This window comes from Dryobates pubescens, chromosome Z (assembly GCF_014839835.1).
Source record: "Dryobates pubescens isolate bDryPub1 chromosome Z, bDryPub1.pri, whole genome shotgun sequence".
In the NCBI taxonomy this organism is placed as follows: Eukaryota; Metazoa; Chordata; class Aves; order Piciformes; family Picidae; genus Dryobates; species Dryobates pubescens.
In genome coordinates this window covers 131,081,574-131,102,342 of record NC_071657.1, presented here as the reverse complement: position 1 = coordinate 131,102,342, position 20,769 = coordinate 131,081,574, and the positions used below count along the sequence as shown (strand labels likewise).

Below are 20,769 nucleotides of genomic sequence, written 5' to 3'. Positions count from 1 at the left end.
TGGTCGCAGACCGCATCATTTTACAACTAAGAAGATCAACAAAGCGATGTGTTGTTCGCCGTCGTAGGTGCTCGTGGCGGCGGGCACCTCGCACAAGCAGCAGCAGGAGGGTGCACAGCGGCGAGAGAGGCAAGACCCCAGGCAGCTCGCCGCCACGGCACCGGCTTCCCCGCTTCGCGGGCAGCGGGCGGGGCCGCGAGGCGGGGGCGGGGCCAGTCCTCAAGCAGGCGGAGCCCCCCTCACGGCGGAGCCGCCCGGGCCACGTGACGCCGCCCCCCCGCCGCGCGCCCGGGTCATATGCCGGGGCGGGGCGGACCGGCGCGCTGCTCCTCAGGTCTCTGAGCTCGGCCGCAGCTCGTCGCGGAGCCGGGCGACAGCGGCTCCCTCCGTCCCTCTGTCTGTCTTGGGGTTTGCCTGTCCCCGCTGCTACGCCATGTCTTCTGTCGCCGCCGTGGTCCGGCGGCTGGCGCTGGCCGCGCTACTGGTGCTGAGTCCGGCGGGGGCAACGCGACAAACGCGGAGGCCCAACGTGGTGCTCATCCTCACTGACGACCAGGACGTCTGCCTGGGTGGCATGGTAACCCCGCCGCTCCCCCGGCCTTCTCCCGGCCCTCTGCCTCCCGCGCACCCCACCGCCACTCCGGCCGGCCTGGGGGTTCCGCCGGGGGCCCGTCTGTGAGGGAAGCGGGAGGCGCGGGGTCTTGCGTGGGGGCTGGTGGGAGCGTTGCGAGAGGCCTCGTCCTCGCCGAGGGGCTGAGTGCCGCTCGCCCGCCGCATAGTCGGGCTGTTGGCTGGAGAGGCCGGGAGAGAGAGGGGAGGGCACAGCGTGAGGGAAGGGTCGCTCCCGCCGCTGAGGAGCGGCGGCCTGGGCCCGGGGTGACAAGTGGTGCAGCCGGGCACAAGGGTTTCTCTCCGCAGCCTCAGGCCGCTTTGCCCCCAAAAGGAACAGTCATGGTGGGCTTGCTTGGGTAAGGGAAGCTTCTCTGGAAAGCCGCTGAAGCTCGAGTGGGTGGAGGCTGGGGCTTCTCTAGTGTAGCCTCTGCACTTAGTTCCTGAAAACTTCCCTTCATACTTCTGGTCCCGTGGGCTTCCTTGCGTTAGTAACCTCTATGGTCACACGAGGCCCTAGCAAAAGGCAGAGTGGCTTGCCCGAAAGCTGTGGTAGTGGGCCTTCTTTTAGGTAGTCATACAACTACATCTGCTCCCTTACTTTCCCTAGCAGTCATATGGCATTAGCTGATTTTCTTTTGTTATCTTTCTTCCAGACCCCCCTAAAGAAGACTAATGCTCTAATTGCACAGATGGGAATAACCTTCCTAAATGCAGTAAGAGTTTATATCAGCTCTTTGAACTTCTGAGATGTGTGCATTTGTGTAGTTTGTATATTAGGCCATCTAAGGTCTCAAAACTGGTAACAGTTTGATTAAATCACTACATACGTATGTGGGGGGTTTTTTTAATTCAATCTCTAGCTACTTAAGTATCAAAATGAATGCAGCTCAAGAGTGTGTTCAGAAGTTTGAGAGGGAAAGTTTCACTTCCTTGAGGTACTTGTGCTAACTTCCTTATCTGTAAAGCAAAACTGAGTATTTTTGGTACAAACCGAGAAGCATTGAAAGGAACTACTTAAAATTTCCAGCTTTGTGCATCCTGAGAGTCTCTTTCACTCTTATGTTCTAAAGCATTGCCATTGCTAAAATCGTGGAGTGAATCAACTGGCAAACAGTATTTTAATGGTTACTTGCCACTGTGTAAGAGCCACATCTAGATTGGGTGGGGGTTTGAGTGGCTGCAGAAAACTGAAAGTGGTTTTGCATGCAGATCTTCACTATTTGGGGCAGAATTTTGTGTGTCTAGAAAGAAGGGTGCTTTAATGTTGGTGAACACTTTAATCAACCTATTAGCAGATGTTTCAGGAAAATTTGGTTCGTGGTGTCACTCATTAATCTCTTCATCCTGTCTTTCCCAGTATGTTCCCAGTGCTCTTTGCTGTCCCAGTCGAGCCAGCATTTTAACGGGGAAATACCCACATAATCATCATGTTGTCAATAACACTCTGGAAGGGAACTGTAGCAGCAAGTTATGGCAGAAGATCGAAGAGCCATACACCTTCCCAGCAGTGCTCAAAGCTATGTGTGGTTATCAAACGTTCTTTGCTGGAAAGTATTTGAATGAGGTATTTTGTGCCCTTTTTTCCCCCCCCGTGGTGCAGTTTGTTTGCATTTATGCACATTTCTGAAACACTGAGTGATTTTTGGTGTATTATTTTTAACCTTTAGTAGCTGATGGTGGGTCCCTGAAATGCTTAAAATGACGTTACTTGGGTTAACAGCTGTTTGCTGAGGTGGGATAAATACGTGAAGTTCAAATCTTTAACCTGATAGAAATCAGGTTCTGTAGGTGCCTGAGCATTTTTAAAAGTTGGTTTTTACGAAGGCTGATGGAATCCAAAGGCTTTTTTAGTGTGTTCAGATGTGCTACTTTTTGGAGCTGATAATTTTAATGATTGGTGAGAAAGGATAGGTTGCTGTGTGGTACTGAAGGACACTTGTCAAGCCAGTGCCAGAACAGGCATAGTGTTAGAATAACATGAAAGAAAAAAAATTAGTTTGTCTCAATATTCCTGACTGGTATATCCCCTTCAATCAGGACTATTCTCTTTTCAACAGCTAATATGGTAGTTTAAATACTAAGTGTCCCTGAGATACATTCATTGGGAGAGCTGATACTGTCAGCTCTCAACAGAGTTTACCAAACACTTCATTATTGAATCATGTGTATATGTGTGGTTTGGAGTTGTTTTTCTGTTTTTAACTAAGCTGTGGATTATAGCAGTTTGTTAAGCTGTAAAATTCATCCCTGAAAGCTCCAAGATCAGATGGTTCTCTTTTGTGATGGAAATGTGTTTGGAGCTTGATGAGTTACAGGTTTTAACAGTGTTCTTTGCCTTGCATCTCTTGGTGGAAAATATTGTGTTGTAATAGAATAATAGAACATCAATTTGCATAGCTAGCTAGGCCCAAATTTGTGTTTTTGCTGATGTTATTGAGGCATCTAGGGGATGGAAAACTTACCAGGCTTTGTCTGAGCATCCCTTGACTCAGTGTGATCTCCTGTCTCTGCAGTTGGGTGAGCCATGTAGATGGGAGAGGGCAGCCCTGAGCAAATCTATTGTGTTGCTCTAAGGCACCCTCTGTTATGAGTTTGGCACTGATTCAGCTTTTTGCTGTCTTAAAAGCTGGTTGTTTTAGATTATTTGGCACTGAGGTGGGCAAAAAGCTAGCACTGCACAAAACTTCTGCCTCCCCTTTTGGGTAGGGGATGATGGGAAGGTATTGGTCTATGAGAATTTCTCTTTGTAACATGTGAACTGCTGTCACAAAGCCTAAGAGTGTCTTGATTCCTGCTTCCCATTACCTGATAAGGTGCCATATGTTCTCCAGAATCTCTGTGTTTTCATGCAAGGAGTAGAAGGGGGAATCAAATTTAAATTTCACTGGTGAATGCCAAGCTTTCTGTTACTGCCTTTCTGGTTATTGAACCCTGGTTTGTTTAACAGGCTATCCATGTGTGTGTTATATCCACGTGTATTTGCTTTTTTCCATTCTGAAACTGAGTTTAGCTTAATGCAGCTTCTGGCTAGTGTTGAATAAAGCACATGAATATGAAACATAAGTTCTGGCTGTTTGTCATAATTGAAACTGAGTCACAGTCTGTCTTTTTTTCAGTATGGAGCAGAAGATGCAGGGGGAGTAGGTCATGTCCCTCCCGGATGGAGTTTTTGGTATGCTTTGGTATGTGACCATTTAAAATACTTTTTCCAATATTTAATTTCAATTGCTCTGTGATTTTGCTTTTAGAAAGCTATTCTAACTATGATTATGAAGGAGTAGGCAAAGAGCATCTAACAGCTTAGTGCATACTTTCTTCTCTTTCTCTGTTGTGCATCAGATCCTTGGCTTTCACAAAGGCTGCTCCTATTAAGGAGCCTGGGAAAACCCCTGACATGTGAAGCCAAAGTAGTGTGAGAGAGAGCACTAAAATAAGTTGGGGAAGACCACTTCTGAGAGTTCTTGTGGTGTCCTTATGACAAGTGCTTATTGGCAACTCGTTTTATTTCAAGTAATCAATGTATGTGTTGCTTTGTGTAAATACTCATGTGTCTTATCTTTCACAGGAGAAGAATTCAAAATACTACAACTATACTCTGTCGGTAAATGGCAAAGCACGAAAGCATGGTGAGAACTACAGTGTAGATTATCTGACAGATGTACTGGTAAGATATTTTGCAACACCTGTGTAACAGAAGCTGCTTATGACCAGCTAATGCCTCATGCTGGGGGTTTGGGAAAGGATGGGGATGCTAATTTGTTAGGCTGTATTAGTTCATAAATACGTGATTGTGCTGTCGTGATGGTGGGTGGGCATTAATCAGCAGAGCAAGATTCTGGGTATGTTTAGGAATGGCAAGTTCTCATGTACAAGGTGTGGAGAGGAAAGGGATACCAACTGCCTCTTTGCTGGCTAGTAGCCCCACTGAAAGGTTAATACTGGCTGCTGTGGTGCATGAGAAGCGTGATGCCTGTACGCAATGACTTAAATTGCTTCATAGTAGGATGTGTTTTGTTACAGTAAGTGGCTGTACCAGCTTACCTGGGCCAAGATTTCAGTGGAAGTTAAGCATGTAAAAATAACTTTGCACCATGTTTTGTTTGTTAGATATTATGATGTGCTTGTAGTTTGTAATTGCTAACAACATCACGCTTATAACTTGGAAGTGTGAAAGGTTGATCGATTCTCCATAGTGTGAGAGGGCAAGGCACGGGCTGTACAAAATGTGTAGCTGCCCGGGGAAGTTTTAAGCCCCTTTTACCCTCTTAAGGAAAAGAGGAAACAAGAGAGTCCAAATACGTAAATAATTCTTCCAACTTTCACTTAGTTATTTGAGGCCCTGTTTAGCAAGTAGTATCAACTTGGAGGGTGGGGGTTGTGTTCCACGCCTTCAAAGCTGCAGTCTTAATTTGACACGCTGTTACAGTGTAGGAGTTGGTAGTGCTGGGTGCTCACATGCAGTGCTCGAAAGATCTTCTCTGAGCAGTCTCTTCATGCAGTCATTCTGTAGTCTCAGTCAGACCCTGATGAGCTTCATTCCAGTGCATTCTTGAACACAGACAGCTGCTTACTAGGAACAGAACTGATTGATGTTTCTTAGGGTACTGAACAGCTGCCTGATTAAATTTAGATTTACACCATCTAAAGCTAGATTGGAATTGATAAGCCAGAAGTGAGACTATCCTATTACTGGCATTGTACTGGTCATCTTTTGATCCTTCAGCAGCTTGTAAGCATTTTGGCCAACAGGTCATTGTTGCATAAACCTCTTACTTGCAGTGTTACCTGTTGATACAGCAGTGTATTACAGTTTTCAGTGTGTTGCATTGTACCTTCTGCCTGTAGTTACTAAATACGCGTTCAGTGTTTCAAAGACGGCGTTTGAGTTTCATTCACTGGGTGGGCAGTGTGCAGGAGTAAATTGCTTGTGCGATGTCCCTGTGTTGCTTGGTGTGATGTGTGAGCCTTCTTGTCCTGAAAAAGGATATCTGGGTCCTTGAGTCTGGTATGAAGAATCTGAACACCTGGACCTGTTCACTGCAGTCCTGACATGTTGCATTAAGCTCATGACAAAATCTAAGTTAACTACCTCTGAGTTTACCTAAAGCATAACTGGTTTCTGAACCCAGTTTTCAAACTTCACACAGTTCCTGGCCTTCCTTAACTTTGTCATATAACTGAAGTCCAGCCCTACTTGCCTGGATCTACAAAATAAGGAAAGAGGAGAGAATTCATAGTGTATTGCCTCTTCCAGGGAAAGAAAAGGGTATTGAAAGTGGGGTATACTAACCAGGAAAGGAAAATGCTGCAAGATGTGCATAGCAAAGAACTCATCTGTGAGTAATAACTTTTGGAGGCTTAATTTCAACCAAGACAAGGGCCAAGTGGAACTTGCATTCTCTTCAAACTTGCTGCTTGAAATTGTGTGCAGGGTGAAATGAAAATGAAAGTAGCAGGAGTGAGTAGCTTAGCAGTGGCCTTGAGTAGAACTGCTGGCTTCATCAGCAGAAATGCGGCGCCTCATCTAAGCTAGGAGCTTGCTACAGAATGATCATACACTATAAACAGTGGAGATTTAAAAACTTACTGCAGAGCTATAGGAGTCAAGTCTGAAAGTCTGAAGACAATGGAAACTGCTAAACTGGGATCTGTCAGGCAGCATGGCGACAGAAAGCTGTGTTAAAGAAAGCTCCAATTCCACACTGTGAAAACCAAGTTTAGGTGGATTTTGTTGATACTTTGAATAGGCACAAACTTTTGGTGATCTCTCCACCTCTAAATAATGTAAAGATCTGAAGTAGAAACATCTTCAGAGAGATAGGTCAAATTATTTGTCAAGGACATGTGGGCTGGTTCTTTTTAAGATTTTTTTGGTTTTTATCATGAGCTGCTGTTCTGGATGTTTGTAGATGAGCAAGCAATGAGTTTCTGAAGCAGTTTAAATGTTCCTAGTACTACTGAGCTTTAAGTTAAGAATATACAGTCCAAGTTCTTTTCTAATACTTGCTGCTTTTCTTTGGAGCTGTGACTTTTTTTCTTTTCCTCCCAAACTGTTCACAGGCCAACATGTCATTGGACTTCTTGGAGTACAAATCTAATTTTGAGCCTTTCTTTATGATGATCTCGACGCCGGCACCACACTCCCCTTGGACAGCTGCTCCGCAGTACAGCAATAGCTTTCAGAATGTCAGTGCACCGAGAAACAGCAATTTCAATATTCATGGAAAGGTAAGACAGCTAGCAAGAGGTGAACTGTGAGCCAGCAATGTACTCCTGTGGCCAAGAAGGACAATGCCATTCTGGAGTGTGTTAGGAGGGCTGTGGTTAGTAGGTCAAGAGAGGTTCTCCTCCCCCGCTGCCCTGCTAAGGTAGCATCTCAAACATTATGTCCAGTTCTGGGCCCCTCAGTTCAAGAAGGACCTCAGGGAACTGCCTGAAAGAGTCCAGCACAGAGCCACAAAAATGATGAAGGGAGTGGAAGATCTTCCTTATGAGGGAACTTGGGTCTTTAGCTTGGAGAAAAGGAGACTAAGGGATGACCTCATTCATGTTTATAAAGATGTTAAGGGGTGAGTGCCAAGAGGATGGAGTCAGGCTCTGCTCAGTGATGCCCAGTGACAGGACAAGGGGCAATAGGTGGAAGCTGAGGCACAGGAAGTTCTATGGAAACATGAGGAAAAATGTTTGCACTGTGAGTGTGCCAGAACACTGGAACAGGCTGCCCAGGGGGGTTGTGGAGTTCTCCATCTGTAGAGATATTCAAAATCCACCGGGATGCGTTCCTGTGTAACCTGCTCTGTCAGGGGGGTTGGGCTGGATGATCTTTTGAGGTCCCTTCCAACCCCTAACATTCTGTGATTCTGCTGGTTTGAGAAATCTGTAGGCAGTGACCCTGACTTGCATGTAAAGTTTAAATGGCGTGAAGAAAAGGGTAATTACCCGTGGCTACTAGTGATTCCAGATATGTGAATCAGTCTTTCAGGACAAGATGCATTTATTGACTTGGAGATATTTACATTGCAGTAGCTTGGGAGTGTAGTGGCAAAAGTAAGGCAATACAATGAAATTGATTGGTAAGTGGGGAAAAGTTCATTTCTTCTCCAGTTCCCAGACTGTTCTGAAGCTCTGAAAGTGTTCTTTCATCACTCAGTATTTTCAGGAGAACACATAGGTAGTGTGATACAAAGGCTCAGGTTAGGAATGATAAGAACTGTCTTCCTATGCACATCTGCTTGGGTGTTCTTGAGCTTGTGGCAAAGCTGCCCCTAGAAGACAAGCATATCAGACTAACCAGAGGTCTTCACAGCACAGGGCCCAGGGTCACTAAGGACTTTTTAGAACTTGCCTTTCATTTGTTGAAATAACCTGTAACCAGAATTGCTGAGCCTAATGTTAGAAGCTTGCAGGCGTCCTTGTGTCAGGGCAGTACCTTCCGCTGCCTGTAAATTTGGCCAAATACAGTCTAGCTCAGACTAATCCACTGTATTTTACTCTGCCAGTAAGTGAAAGTCTCAAACAGTTAATCTGGTGAGATATTTAACTTAGTTTTGTATTTTTTATTCAATTAGTTTAAAATGCAGAACTTGCTACTGCTTGGTATTTAGCTGATTTGCTCCTAATCTTGAGACTAACAGGCAATAATGCCTATCTGGAGCCCAGTGATACCTCTTCTAGGGTCACAGTGACTCATGTTGTACACAGGGAAACCTTTTAGCTGAGGATTATAGCTCACACAATGACCGTGTGCTTATCAGTGTGATATAGAAACACAAATGAAAGGGGAGAAAAGGGCTGCAGGCAGTAACAAATAATTTAGCCTAAGTTTTTGAACTAGGGCATGAGAATCAGGCTTTCTTTTTCCTTGTAAAAGAATCCTTAACTTTATCTTGATCTCCATTATTGTAGTAACTGAAGGCTTATTAAAGCAGTGAGGCAGAAATAACTTGACTCATCAGCTAGCCAAAAAATAAAGTGCAAGAGTTGCTTTATGTGGAGCAAAAGCTCTGCATGTACATATATAACACGAAGCAAATTGCAGACTTAATGTTTGGCCACTAATATCTGTGGATACAGCAGCTTTACTGGGTTTCACAATAGGAACAGACTAGCATTGCATTTCTTCCTAGACACAATTGCTATGATCATTAACTATGTGCATTTCTGTAATTGGCAGTGTTGTGATCTTGAAGCCTAACTCTTCTTTGAGCTTCACTGTTTTCTAGGGCAAGCACAATCCCTGCAATAGCAGGAAACGTGTATGTATGCTCAGACTCAAGTCACTGATGTTGTAATCCTTGCTAGACAGTCTTGCATTGTACAGTCTCGATTCCTAAATTAATGTTGCCTAGCTTCCTCACACGGTATGTGGGTAAGGGATGCTCAAAGGAGCCATCTAGGCCAAATCTCTGCATGAAAAAGAGAGTTGAGCTGTTGTCAGATTCTGTATGCACACTTTAACTTGTGCTTAGGATCCTCAGCTGTGAACTATATCAAATGATAGTTTGTCTGGTCTCCCAAGCCAGGAGTATTGATAGCCCCTAAGTGGTTTATCTAAGCTGTTCTGAGGGAGAAGCTGATTAAGATATATGTTGGGTATCGCTCTTGCACGCATTGTTTTTCCTGCAGAATGGGAGCACAGCTGTGTTCAGATTCTGATGGCAAGATGCTGTCTCGAGAGCTCCTACTAAAATTTCTTTGAGAATGGGACATAGGGAAGCAGCACCGTTAATGGGTGGCTTGGTGAAGGAGACTTGACAGGAACTGAGAGAAAAAGGGATTTGAGTGCTCTGAGTCAATGTGAAGTTTCTCGAAATCCATAAAGGTGTTTAGGTGCTGTGTCAAGTTTTTGAAACTTCAGAGAAAGGTAGGAAGAAAAAAATAGTCCTGAAAAGAGGAGCATTTGGCTGCACTGGGTGACTTACTGAGTTACCCAGCATGGTTGTGCTTTATGGAAGCCCTGTCCTAAGCCCACCTCTTATGAAAGGTGGATGGTGCACAGGTGACAGGTATTGCCAGTTCCTTTGCTTTCTGATGAGCTTTTACTGAGCTGGGGATGGAGTTTGTGATGTCTTTCCTTTAGGTTTTCCTCTCTAGACCAACACACAAGTCCTAGGTGTTTGGTCTTGGTTTTGCAATGCTCTCTTGCTGAGATACTTTGTTTCTGCACAGAATTGTTATGCAACTACTGTAAAAGAGAGACCCAAAGACAACTGAATTAAAACAAACTGGACAGAGTATTAAGTCTCTGTGCCAAAAGTTTTTCCTTCAGTCTGCAAGAACAGAAAACAAAGGAACTGAATAATTGCAGGACTTCTGAGTCACTTCACAGAGTCCCTAAAGCCTGAGCCTGTTCAGAGTAATTCATTTGACAGGAGGGAAATTATGTAAGGAGAGGCTCAACAGAGAGGAGTGACCAACTAAATGCAGTGTTAAGCTGAGAGTGAGTGGTCATCTCTGACCTGTTCAAAAGTTTGAGGCTGCATTGATGTGACTTTCTCCTTTACTGTCCTCCTCACTAATACTGATCTTCAGGGTGTTCATGTTTGTTCAGCAGCTGACTGAGTTCAGACCAGTGCTTCAGCATGTGGGAGTATCACTTTCCATATGAGTTAGGTCATCTCTGTTACTCTGGTGGGATGGGTGAGGGGAGAGAGGGAGGAGCTGTTTGTGAAAGTTGGGCTTGCAGCTAGAAGAATCAATAACACTTCATTTAGCTAAAGAAGCGTTCTTGTTCCAAATAAATATCCAAATCAAGTTGTAATGTTCCTGCTTCCTTCAGTAGCTTCTAGCCCTGAGTTCAAAGGCTACCAAGACTCTGATAGTAGCAGTGTTACAGATCTATGTCCTCACCTGTCCATGAATTAGGTAGTCATTCTTGCTTTTGGTTCAGGAGTTTCTCCTCATCTCTCTACCAATGTTAGGATTCTCACTGATCTTAGCCCCCAAAGGACCTCACTTTGACAAGCAAGTCCAATCTTAAAATGTTGCTCAATCCTTCAGGTATGATTGGAGGGGGGGGGGGAAGAATCACACCACTCTGTCTCAGGCTATCAGACTTTGATCCCTGGGAGATGACTGCTGTGAAAGATTGCAATCTACTTTCTTCTTGTCAAGGGCTGAGCATAATGGAACTTAGATTTTACACAGGCCAAGAAGGAAGATTCAAGCTGGGTCCGTTTAGCATTGCCTGGGTGTTTCACAGGAATCACATGCATGTTCCACCTGAAACAATTTCTTTTTCCAGTTGGTCTAAGGAGGTTTAAACTATTTTTTTTAACTCTGCATATTTATTTGTATTCTTTTTCAGAACAAGCACTGGTTAATTCGACAGGCAAAGACTCCCATGACTAACTCTTCAATACAATTTCTTGATAACGCTTACAGAAAGCGGTAAGAATCTTTCTTGCTTAAGATTTCCACTCAGCACTTTTGCTTCAAGAAAAGGTTGGGTTGGTTTTTTTAAAGGGTTGTCATAGTTCTGATGAGATGTCAAATTACTAAACCTCTGGCATCTGTCTCAGCAGATCTGACTTTCTGTTAACTTTTTGCAAAGAAACTTGTCATGGACCTTAGAAATACTGTGCTTCCGAATGCTGCTGTAATCTGTCATAAAGACTGATCACACTCAATGTGCTGCTTCTCTTTCAGTGCACAACAGGCTTTCATGAAAAGTGGCCTTATCTTCTAATTCTCTTGCATTTCAGGTTGTATGCAGTGCCCATCAAATGGGCCTGATCTATCTGCCAGCTAATACGATGTATTAACCTTGGCTCTGTCTGTGGTTCTTTTCCATGAGAATGCTTGAGTGAGACAGGAGGGTGCTTGATTCCTTTTATGAAAGGGCATGTGGGGAGTTAAGATGCTGGGTTTTTAAACAGAAGGCTATTTGCTTACACAGGAGGTATATTTTCATCAAAAGCTCTGAGACAAATGTTAGCTTAATTTTAAATATTAGACTCCATTTTGAGCAGTTACCAGGCATTATCTTGTCACTTCTGGAGATTGAAATCCAAGTGTTTTTCAGGCTCTTGTTCTATAAAACATGAAGGTTAAATTAAGTCTGGAGACCTCGGCATCTAAGAATTGAATAACCATTTAATTCAGCATAATACCATTGCATGGAGGCTTGTTATTGACTGACCAGAAGCAGTCACTCACCTCAATGGCAAACCCTATGACAAAGGAAAGATTAACTTGCAGCTGTTTAAGGCTTTAGATCCACTGGAATAACGGACCTGGATATTACAGGAGTAGTACAAAACAGCTGATGTAGTTTTCAAGCAGAAAGGATCCCATGTAGGCAATTAAATTCATGGTAGTCTTGTATTCTAATACTAAAAAAACTATACATAAAGAACTAATAGCAAGTGGCCTTGCAGGGGATAACTCTGACTCTATGCCCCTGCATTGTTTCAAAGTTGTTCTTGGCTGTCTCTGGATAAGAAGTAATCAGTGTTTGATGTCTTTCTCAGACACTACAGAATAAAATCAGCAAGAACTGAAGACAAACAGTCTGTTTTATCTCCAACTGCAGCCTCAAAGCACAGTGTCATAATCTCTGAAGGCTGTTTTGAGAACTTGCGAGCACAACAATCCACAGCTGACTTGAAGCACAACACAAATCATTCTAAATTTTTCACACTTTAATATTGAATTGCTTTGTTTCTGTATAGGTGGCAAACTCTGCTGTCAGTAGATGACCTGATAGAGAAACTGGTGAAGAAACTGGAGCTGAACGGAGAGTTAGACAACACGTACATCTTTTACACATCAGACAATGGCTTCCACACTGGTAACATTTTCCCTACTGAGCATTTGTAGAAGATACAGAAATCATGTAACATTTTGCCTATATAACCACTTGAGAAAATGGGACCAGCAGCTGTGGAAAGCTGTAGGCATGAGAAGGCTGAGTTGTAAAACAATCTGGAGTTGCAGCACAAGGTGTTCAGAGATTTTATTGTTGGGTTGCAGTTTTTTCTATTAATCTTTACCACTGTATCCCAGTGTATGTAACATTAGGACAGAAATGAAGGAAGGGTCTCTGTATTATGCAGGAAGAGTTGTCATGAAAGAATTACCCAGTAACAATCTGTGATGTACAACTAAAAATGCAGTGTCTAAACTGTTACACTTCAAAAGATGCAGCTTATACTTTGGAGTTACCTGTTCCTAACCTCCCTCTTGTTCATGTAGTTCAGGTTAAGAACCAATTCTGACTTCTTTGAGAAACAATTAGCTGCTGGAAATTGTGTAACATGGGAGTCATAAAACAAAAAAACCCAAGAAGCTGTTTAACTTTGATTTTCTATTGTCTAGGTCAGTTTTCTTTGCCAATAGACAAACGGCAGCTCTACGAGTTTGATATCAAAGTTCCGTTGCTTGTTCGAGGACCAGGGATAAAACCAAACCAGACAAACAAGGTAAGAAAGAAGTGAAATCAGAGTATGCATTTACTTGTAACACCACTTCACAGTTAACCAACTTCAGGTAGTAATTTCTCTTGCTGCATATGTATGTATCGGTGACATTAAATACATGGAGTGGTAGAAAGCGCAAGGATACCATTCTAAAAACCTGTGTGCGCTTGCTTGAATCAGTGAATTTTAGTAATTGCAAGCTACAGAAGTAAACTAGCTGTGAAGAACATGGTCCAAAGACTCTGCCATTGCTTTTGAATGTTACAGGGTCCATCAGCCTGTGAAGATGAAGTTAAGTAGTATTTAGGTGTACTCAAAATTACAAGTACTTAGAGTAGTCCCATTGCTTATATATTAGGTTCTGGTCACAGAATGCCAGGTTGGAAAGGACCTCAAGGATTGTCTGGTCCAACATTTCTAGGTGGTAGATTGGTTTAAAAGAGATGGCCCAGCACCCTGTCAGGCTGAGACTAAAAAAACCTGACTATTTAGGGGAATCAACTACTTTTCTTGGGAAGTTATTTCAATGTCTAACTGTTCTCATTGTCAAAATTTTATTCTTCTGGATTCCAGTGGGAATGTCCCCAGGAGTAACTTGCATGTATTGCCCCTTGTCTTTTCCATGTGACTCCTCATAAAAAGGGAGTCTCCATTGTTCTGGTATCCACCCTTTATGTACTGGTATGTGATAATAAGGTGTCTCCTAAGTCTCCTCTTCTTAAGGCTGAACAAACCCAGTTCTCTCAGCCTTTCCTCCTGGTCTTCTGAAGTAAGTTCTCCTCACCCTGCAGATGCTTGTTGCAAATATTGACCTGGGTCCCACAATTCTGGATATCGCAGGCTATGACTTGAATAAGACCCAGATGGATGGGATGTCACTATTGCCACTGTTGGTAAGTAGACAGTCACTGGTAATTCTTGCAGGGGTTATTCTTCAACAGAACAGGTCCATTGAAAACTGAAATTCTTACCTTGATGTCATTTTTTCATGTGATCTTCATTGCTTACTGGAAAAAAAAAACCCAGATACCTATTTTCATAAGCCCTGCAACTTTGTGGTGATTTTGTAATAGCTAAAGTATGACAAAACTCTCTAATCCTGCTATTTGTAATTCCTGCTTTTAAGTGTCTCTTGTTTTCACTTTGTATCCTTTCTCCCCTTTTCCTTGGAATTTCCTAGCATAGACACAGGAGACAAGCAGACTGTTCTTACATTTTTAGTTTGCATCGGTTTTCAGTACAAATAGTGTTTCCCCCTAAACTCAGTTAAAAAAGGCATGTGGTTTCATGAAGTAAATCTGACCTTTCCAGTAATTGAGCAGAAGTCTCTTTAAATAAAGCAGCTTGTAGTTGATCCTTTTAGCTTTAATTAAATTTAGTCTATAAATTGAATGCAGCTTACTTGGAAACGTAGGGGATCACCCAGATTTAAAACAGTACTTTGCTTTTAAAACCTTATCTAAACCTTAAGCTGTTCTTTAGACAGAAGCAGGTAAAAGGCCTCTAGTTTAAACTCTGATGGAAGCTCAACTGTGAAACTCATTGTTCGCTCTATATGCCTGTGATGATGCTGTATATTAACTTTAAGCTTCCCTCTCCCTCTGCCTTTTAAAATGCAGCTACAAATAGAGCAGCTTAAAACTTAGTTGCATCTTAAAGCTGTTTATCTTTTCTTATGCCAAGAGTATCTTTTTCCATCTGTTGCAGTAGCCTGATACAAACCAAAGAGCAACATCCTTGTTAACAGGCATCTTGTCTGTGATATGGTAGCACCTGGCTGTGTGGCATCTATTTGGTATTGCCTCAAGTCTTTATAATTTGAGACAGTATTTTGAACCCTCACAAGAAGGTGTACTAATACTTTTGGAGCTGGATCCTTCTATTCTAACCTAAGGCTAAACAGTGACTCAAACTAAGGACCATGACTGCCTTGCAAGCAGTGGGCCCCATTAGTGTTACACCAGCTGTAGAGTTCCTTCAGTTTCACAGTGCAGTGGGTATTAAATCATGTTAACCTTTTGTCCTAGAGAGGAGACAAAAATGTGACATGGAGATCAGACTTCCTGGTGGAGTATCAAGGAGAAGGATACAATGGCAGTGATCCTACTTGTCCTGGCCTAGGACCTGGAGTCACAGTAAGCAAGACAAGACCTGTTAACAGTAGAAAATAGCTGCTGTAGTAAACCTGTTCTATAAATAAACTCATGGAGCCAGGTCTGTAAGTCCTGTGAAGTATTTCAGGATCAGAGGGAGACATAGCCATGCAGAACTGATATGTCCATATCACCCTACACAACAGTCACTCTTTCAGCATTTATTTATAGGGCCTCAGTGCTGGAGAAATATGCAGGAAGGTGTGGGTTTGGCAGAGTGTGTGACAATGATGGCATGTTCCTTCTGAACTTCCAATGGCCTTGTTGCACAAGTCTTACCTGTGACTACTAAGTCACTAGCTACTTTATGAATCAAAGCAAGCTTCCTTGAAGTAAAGCATTCCATTGGTGGTGTCTTCAGTGTGTGATGCTGTTCTCTGTAGTGTATGTACATTAGCTCCCCAGACAAAGTGCACTTAATCCTGGTGAGTTGAGTAACAGCACTTTATCCCATTTAGAAGAGGTGAGCTTTAGCTAAAAATCCTCAGTGGACTCTTGAATGTGTTAGACTAAGATCCTGGTGTTCATCAGTTAACTGCAGTTTGCTTGAGCTGGTACAGACTCTAGGAAAAGGGTTGCTAGCTCATCTTTTTTCTGCTCTGAAGTTTTTGTTCACTTCTCACTCCACAGCACTGCTTCCCAGACTGTGTCTGTGAAGATTCCTATAACAACACATACGCTTGTGTAAGGACACTCTCCCCTTCCTGGGACCTGCAGTACTGTGAATTTGATGACCGGGAGGTAAGTCTCTGTCTGACTAGCAGATGTCAGCTGCTCAGAACTGTGAGTGACTGTCTGCACTCTTATCTGCTCTCAAGGTTTCCATTAAGTACTCTCAAAAGCAGACTATCATTGCCTGCAGCATAAACAGTGAAGTATTTATCTACTGGTGAGAATGTTTGACTAAAGCTCTGGTGAAATTCAGGGTAGGAAAAAAACCACTAGGGAGTAGGAGGGGAGCGAGGAAGGGACAGTAGCCTAAACTATGATTATTGCCTTCTGGTATCACCTGACAGCTTCATGGGGAGCTGTGCTGGGGCTGGGTTCAGTCTGTCCTACTCAAATTCCATGTGGCTGAGTCTTCTGTACAGCAGGTATGTTCTCTCTGTACCTCTGCTGTTCTTGTGTTCTGCTGCAACTCTCTTTTTGGGGAACAACTGAGATCCCAGGCTAGTCATTTCTCTTCTATTGCTCATGTGTTTCCCTGGCAAGACAAGTATTTAGGTTAGAACTGTGAGATCTGTAGCCATATCCTGGGTTGTTTGAAAAGGAATCCTATGTCTGTGCCTTCAGAAACTGTTAAAATCTGTATAGTGGAGCACTTCTGCACGCACAACACTTGGTGTGTACAAGGTTGATCTCTACTTATGCACACAATTGTTCCAGAGTGTGCTGGGCTGAGGCAGTGGGGTCACAAGTCTGCCTCATCAGCAGTGCACAAGAAATGCATGAACAGCGGATATCCCCAGTTACCATGTCACCACACAACATTTTCTGGTACTCTACGATGAACTTAAACCAGGGCAGTAAACCCCACAAGATTGCTTTTGCAATAAGCTACCAAGGAAGACTGTGCAGGAGACAGAGAAACTCATTAGCAGACCTTGCCCTTCACTTTTCCACTTCTGACAGCCGATGAAGTGAAATGAGTAGTGCAGCTTTCTTTGTAAAAGTAGACTCTGAAGCTGATCCAGTAATACATTGCATTTCACTTTTTCCAGTATGAAGGTATGGCTGTGGCACTTTTGGGTCACTTGGCTTACCTAAGTCAGCTAAAATAAGACTAACAACATTGGGAAAGTGCAGTAATATGGACTTCTGAAACCTTGCATTGAACCTCATGAGAGCTTGTAACGAAAGTCTGGATGTATCTTTTAAGTTAGACATAATTCAGCCAGTTTTAATCAACTTTTATCTGCAGTCAGGCTTCCAACTCTGACACACACAAAACCTCAGCTGAATTCTTGAGATATGCTAGACTAGTATTTATCCTACAGAATGGTTTAGAGATTTAATATACAAAACCCCCCTTCCAATTCTGGCCTAAAATTCTCCAGACAAACCTTCTCAAAGCATGTGTGATCACAAAACAGCTTTCTTATATTAGAGCACAGAATCAAAGAATCGTTAGGTCTGGAAGTGACCTCAAGTATCATCTAGTTCCAACCCTGCTGTCATGGGCAAGGCACCTCACACTAGATCAGGTTGCTCCAAGCCCCATCCAGCCTGGCTTCCCCCAATCTCCCTGGGCAACCAGTTCCAGTGTCTCACCACCCTTATGGCAAAGAATTTCTTCCTAACATCCAATCTGAATCTCCCCTCCTTTAGCTTGGATCCATTCACGCCAGTTCTACTTCCACCCAGCACCCTAAAAAGTCCCTCACCAGCTTTCTTGTAGACCCCCTTCAGATATTGGAAGGCCACAGTAAGGTCTCCTTGGAGCCTTCTCTTCTCCAGACTGACTTGAGGCTCTATGCTGCTACAAAGAATTCTTCCGAAACAGTTAATGTTTTATCATACTGGCATTTAGGACTTATCACAATGCAAGAACTTTCTTCTGCAGGTGTTTGTGGAGGTGTATAACTTGACTGCAGATCCACACCAGATCAATAACATTGCTAAAACAATTGATCAAGAAATTCTAGAGAAGATGAACTATCGGTTGATGATGCTGCAGTCCTGTTCAGGAGCAACTTGCCGTACACCAGGTGTCTTTGATCCCGGGTAAACATTCATTCACTTCTTTACTATGATACTTCTATATAGAACTGATTTTTTTTTGTTTATTAAACTTTATAGAGGGCTTTTATAATGGAATATAATATTCCTGACAACACATCCTGTTTATAATAGACAGGTTTTCTTGATGCTTCTATTTTTTTGTATTATCTAATCTCTTTCAACTTAACCTACCAAATATAACTCTGGTAGTAATGCTGCTGCTTCCATCTTGTCACTCATTGCTGACTTAGAATAGCTGAAGCTTACAGCTGTGCTGAGTAGTCAGAAACAAGTGACTTTGGGTTTGCCTGCAAACAAGGAAAAGCTCTGCAGATTTCTGTTGGAAGGCATTTTATAAATACTTGCTCTGATTGTTCCTGGAGATGCTGTTAGTAAAGAATGTTTCCTGGGGAACCTGAGCTGTATGTGGTAGTCAGCTGTTGTAAGTAAATAGCACTTAGTACTTCAAAATTCAGTTGGTGATCACTTGAACTGGAGCCTTTTTTAAGTACTGTTTCAAATGTCAGATGTTGTGCTACAGAAGTTTGAGGCAGCAAAGCTTTCTGTTGGAATGCATCTCCTGAATGATCAATGTTTTACATACCAATATGCTGTTGGTACATTGCAGCTAGTATTTATTTCGATGGAGACTCTCAAATCCTTAGTTGCACATCGTTGTGACTCATCTGTTGTGATATTCAGAGAGAGTGTCCCTACTGCACACTAAGAAAGCAGCTATTCATGTAACCTTGCACCAGAGCCATTCTAGAAACAAGCTATTTCTAGGAGCGTGGGTCACCGTGGGCAGGCTGTCACTCACACACTCTGTTCCCTTCTCTAGGTACAGGTTTGACCCACGGCTCATGTTCAGCAATCATGGGATTCGGGCACGGAGGTTTTCTGCGGAGCCTTTATGAGGCAATTACAGCCTCTTCAATCAGCTCCCACTGACCAGTTTCTCCAGTGACTGCAGCAGGTCTGTCTCTGTTACTCCCATTGATTGCAGCTGGAAGACTTTTAATGGGCTATTCAAACTCTGTTTGGAAGAAAACCCTTTGTCTTTAGCTGGTTGCCTTGTGCAATATGTATATTTTACAGCTGAACTCTAACTAAATCATTAGACACAGCTAATCTGTCTTGCTCAGATAGTTGATTACCACCTTTGTCTTTCAAGTACCTTTTCATATCACAGGCACAGAGGTGAACCTATGCCTATGAATCTGAACAGTTTTTGTTCCAAAAATCAATAAATGCATATTTGAGTCGGGTTAGATAGGCAGGTGCTATTGCACAGTAATGCTCACCACCCATACTCAGTGTCACAGACTTTCTTGAAAGCTATGTTTAATTATAGGTTTCCTGTATCAAGCTCAAAGCTGTTAAAGACAATGGCAAACGAGCCCAAAATAGTGAGGTGTTAGTTGAAACCGTAGGATCTGACTAGCAAAGTGTCCTGTGCAGAATTAACATCCATATGCTAAGTATTCTTTCAAATTTCACTTCAAATGAGACCAGTGAATTTTGTAGGACAGCTTTGGTAGCTTTCAAACAAGAACGTAATTTCAGCCTCCTTTGATTGTGAAATGCTGGAATGGGTTACTATGTACTACTGAAAAAACTCTTAGGCTTTAACATAGGGTTCCTAGTGAGTTAAACAAGTGAGACTAAGAAGTACTAAAGAAGTGTGCCTGTGTTTTTGGCTAACTCGCTTGTGAACAGAAGTAATACTATAAATTCACACAAAACCCCAACCAACCAAGGCACCACAGCAGAGTTGATCTGTCTCTTAACTCCCAATGTCTTGAATTGTCTGACATCTTATGTTGAGGAGATTTCTTGAAGGTAAATTATTTTGAAAGCAACTAGCTAAAAATAAGTAATTGTTCTCTAGAAGTTAGGCTAAGAGGGATGTTTTAGGGAGTTTAAGTGCTTCATAGCGTATTCTTTTTAGGCTGAGACGTAACTACGCAGAACCAGCAGTAAGTGGCCTTTGTACCAAAGGGCTGCAGGTCAGATGTCTGACTGCGGTATGTTATCACTTGATTCCCCTTCAGAAGGGTGATGTCTTTTCAACCTTCTGATTGAGGCTTATCTGAAATGCAGCCATCACTTGCACCCAAACTTGAGTAATACTTGAAAACACCCGGACTGGTGTCAGCATGTGACTTTTGTACACATTCACTGGCAAAACATCTAGAAACACTGAATTGTCTCTCTTGCAAGACAAGTTCATGTTGCTTGTGGGCAAATGAACTGTTATCAGGAGAGATAATTGTTCCCTTGTCAAACTGTGGCATAACTGTTTAGTTTTCAGTTAGTTACTTCAGATCTTTTACCCAAGTACCATGATTTCAACTTTTGTCACACAAAACCTACAAAGTGATTAAGTAGGCAACAGAAGTGACTCTTTCAGACCTGTGACAGTGCACACCCCAGTGCACAGATCCACAAACTGGACACAAGCAATGACTTCATGAGAATCTGAATTTTCTTGGCTTTTAATTCTGAAGCACAGAAGTTATCCTTCATGTGGCTTAGAGCTGCAAATTTCTGTGGTGGCCTACAGGTTGGATTTTATGAAGCTTTTATCTCAGATCTAAGTCATTGTTTCAAATCTCTAGAGTGACCAAATATTTGGAGAAAATAAAGTCACTTGAAAAAGCGACTTTTCAGCTGGAGCATCTGTATCAGTGCAGAGGCTTTTGATATTTAAACTACTTACATGCTTTCAAATACTCAGGACTTTTTTTTTCTTCACTGCAGCTGTAGCTTTATCCTGTTTTTTTTTCCCTCAAGCCTTAGTATTGTTCATCAGTATCCTTCAGACTGTTTTGTCTTTGAAAACAAAGCCAAAGTTGTTTTCA

General features: G+C 42.7%; 1 protein-coding gene across 1 annotated transcript; it reads left to right on the top strand.

Moving 5' to 3' along the window:
- The first annotated feature begins 317 nt into the window (after positions 1–317).
- On the top strand, positions 318–19,392 carry GNS (glucosamine (N-acetyl)-6-sulfatase). Its single transcript, XM_054179045.1, has 14 exons — positions 318–577; positions 1,266–1,325; positions 1,970–2,176; positions 3,729–3,794; positions 4,178–4,276; positions 6,673–6,840; positions 10,919–11,001; positions 12,285–12,403; positions 12,931–13,034; positions 13,823–13,924; positions 15,059–15,166; positions 15,815–15,925; positions 17,748–17,908; positions 18,747–19,392. The coding sequence occupies exons 1-14, from the start codon at positions 434–436 to the stop codon at positions 18,820–18,822; spliced, it is 1,608 nt and encodes a 535-aa protein (XP_054035020.1). The 5' UTR covers positions 318–433; the 3' UTR covers positions 18,823–19,392.
- Positions 19,393–20,769: the final 1,377 nt, after the last annotated feature.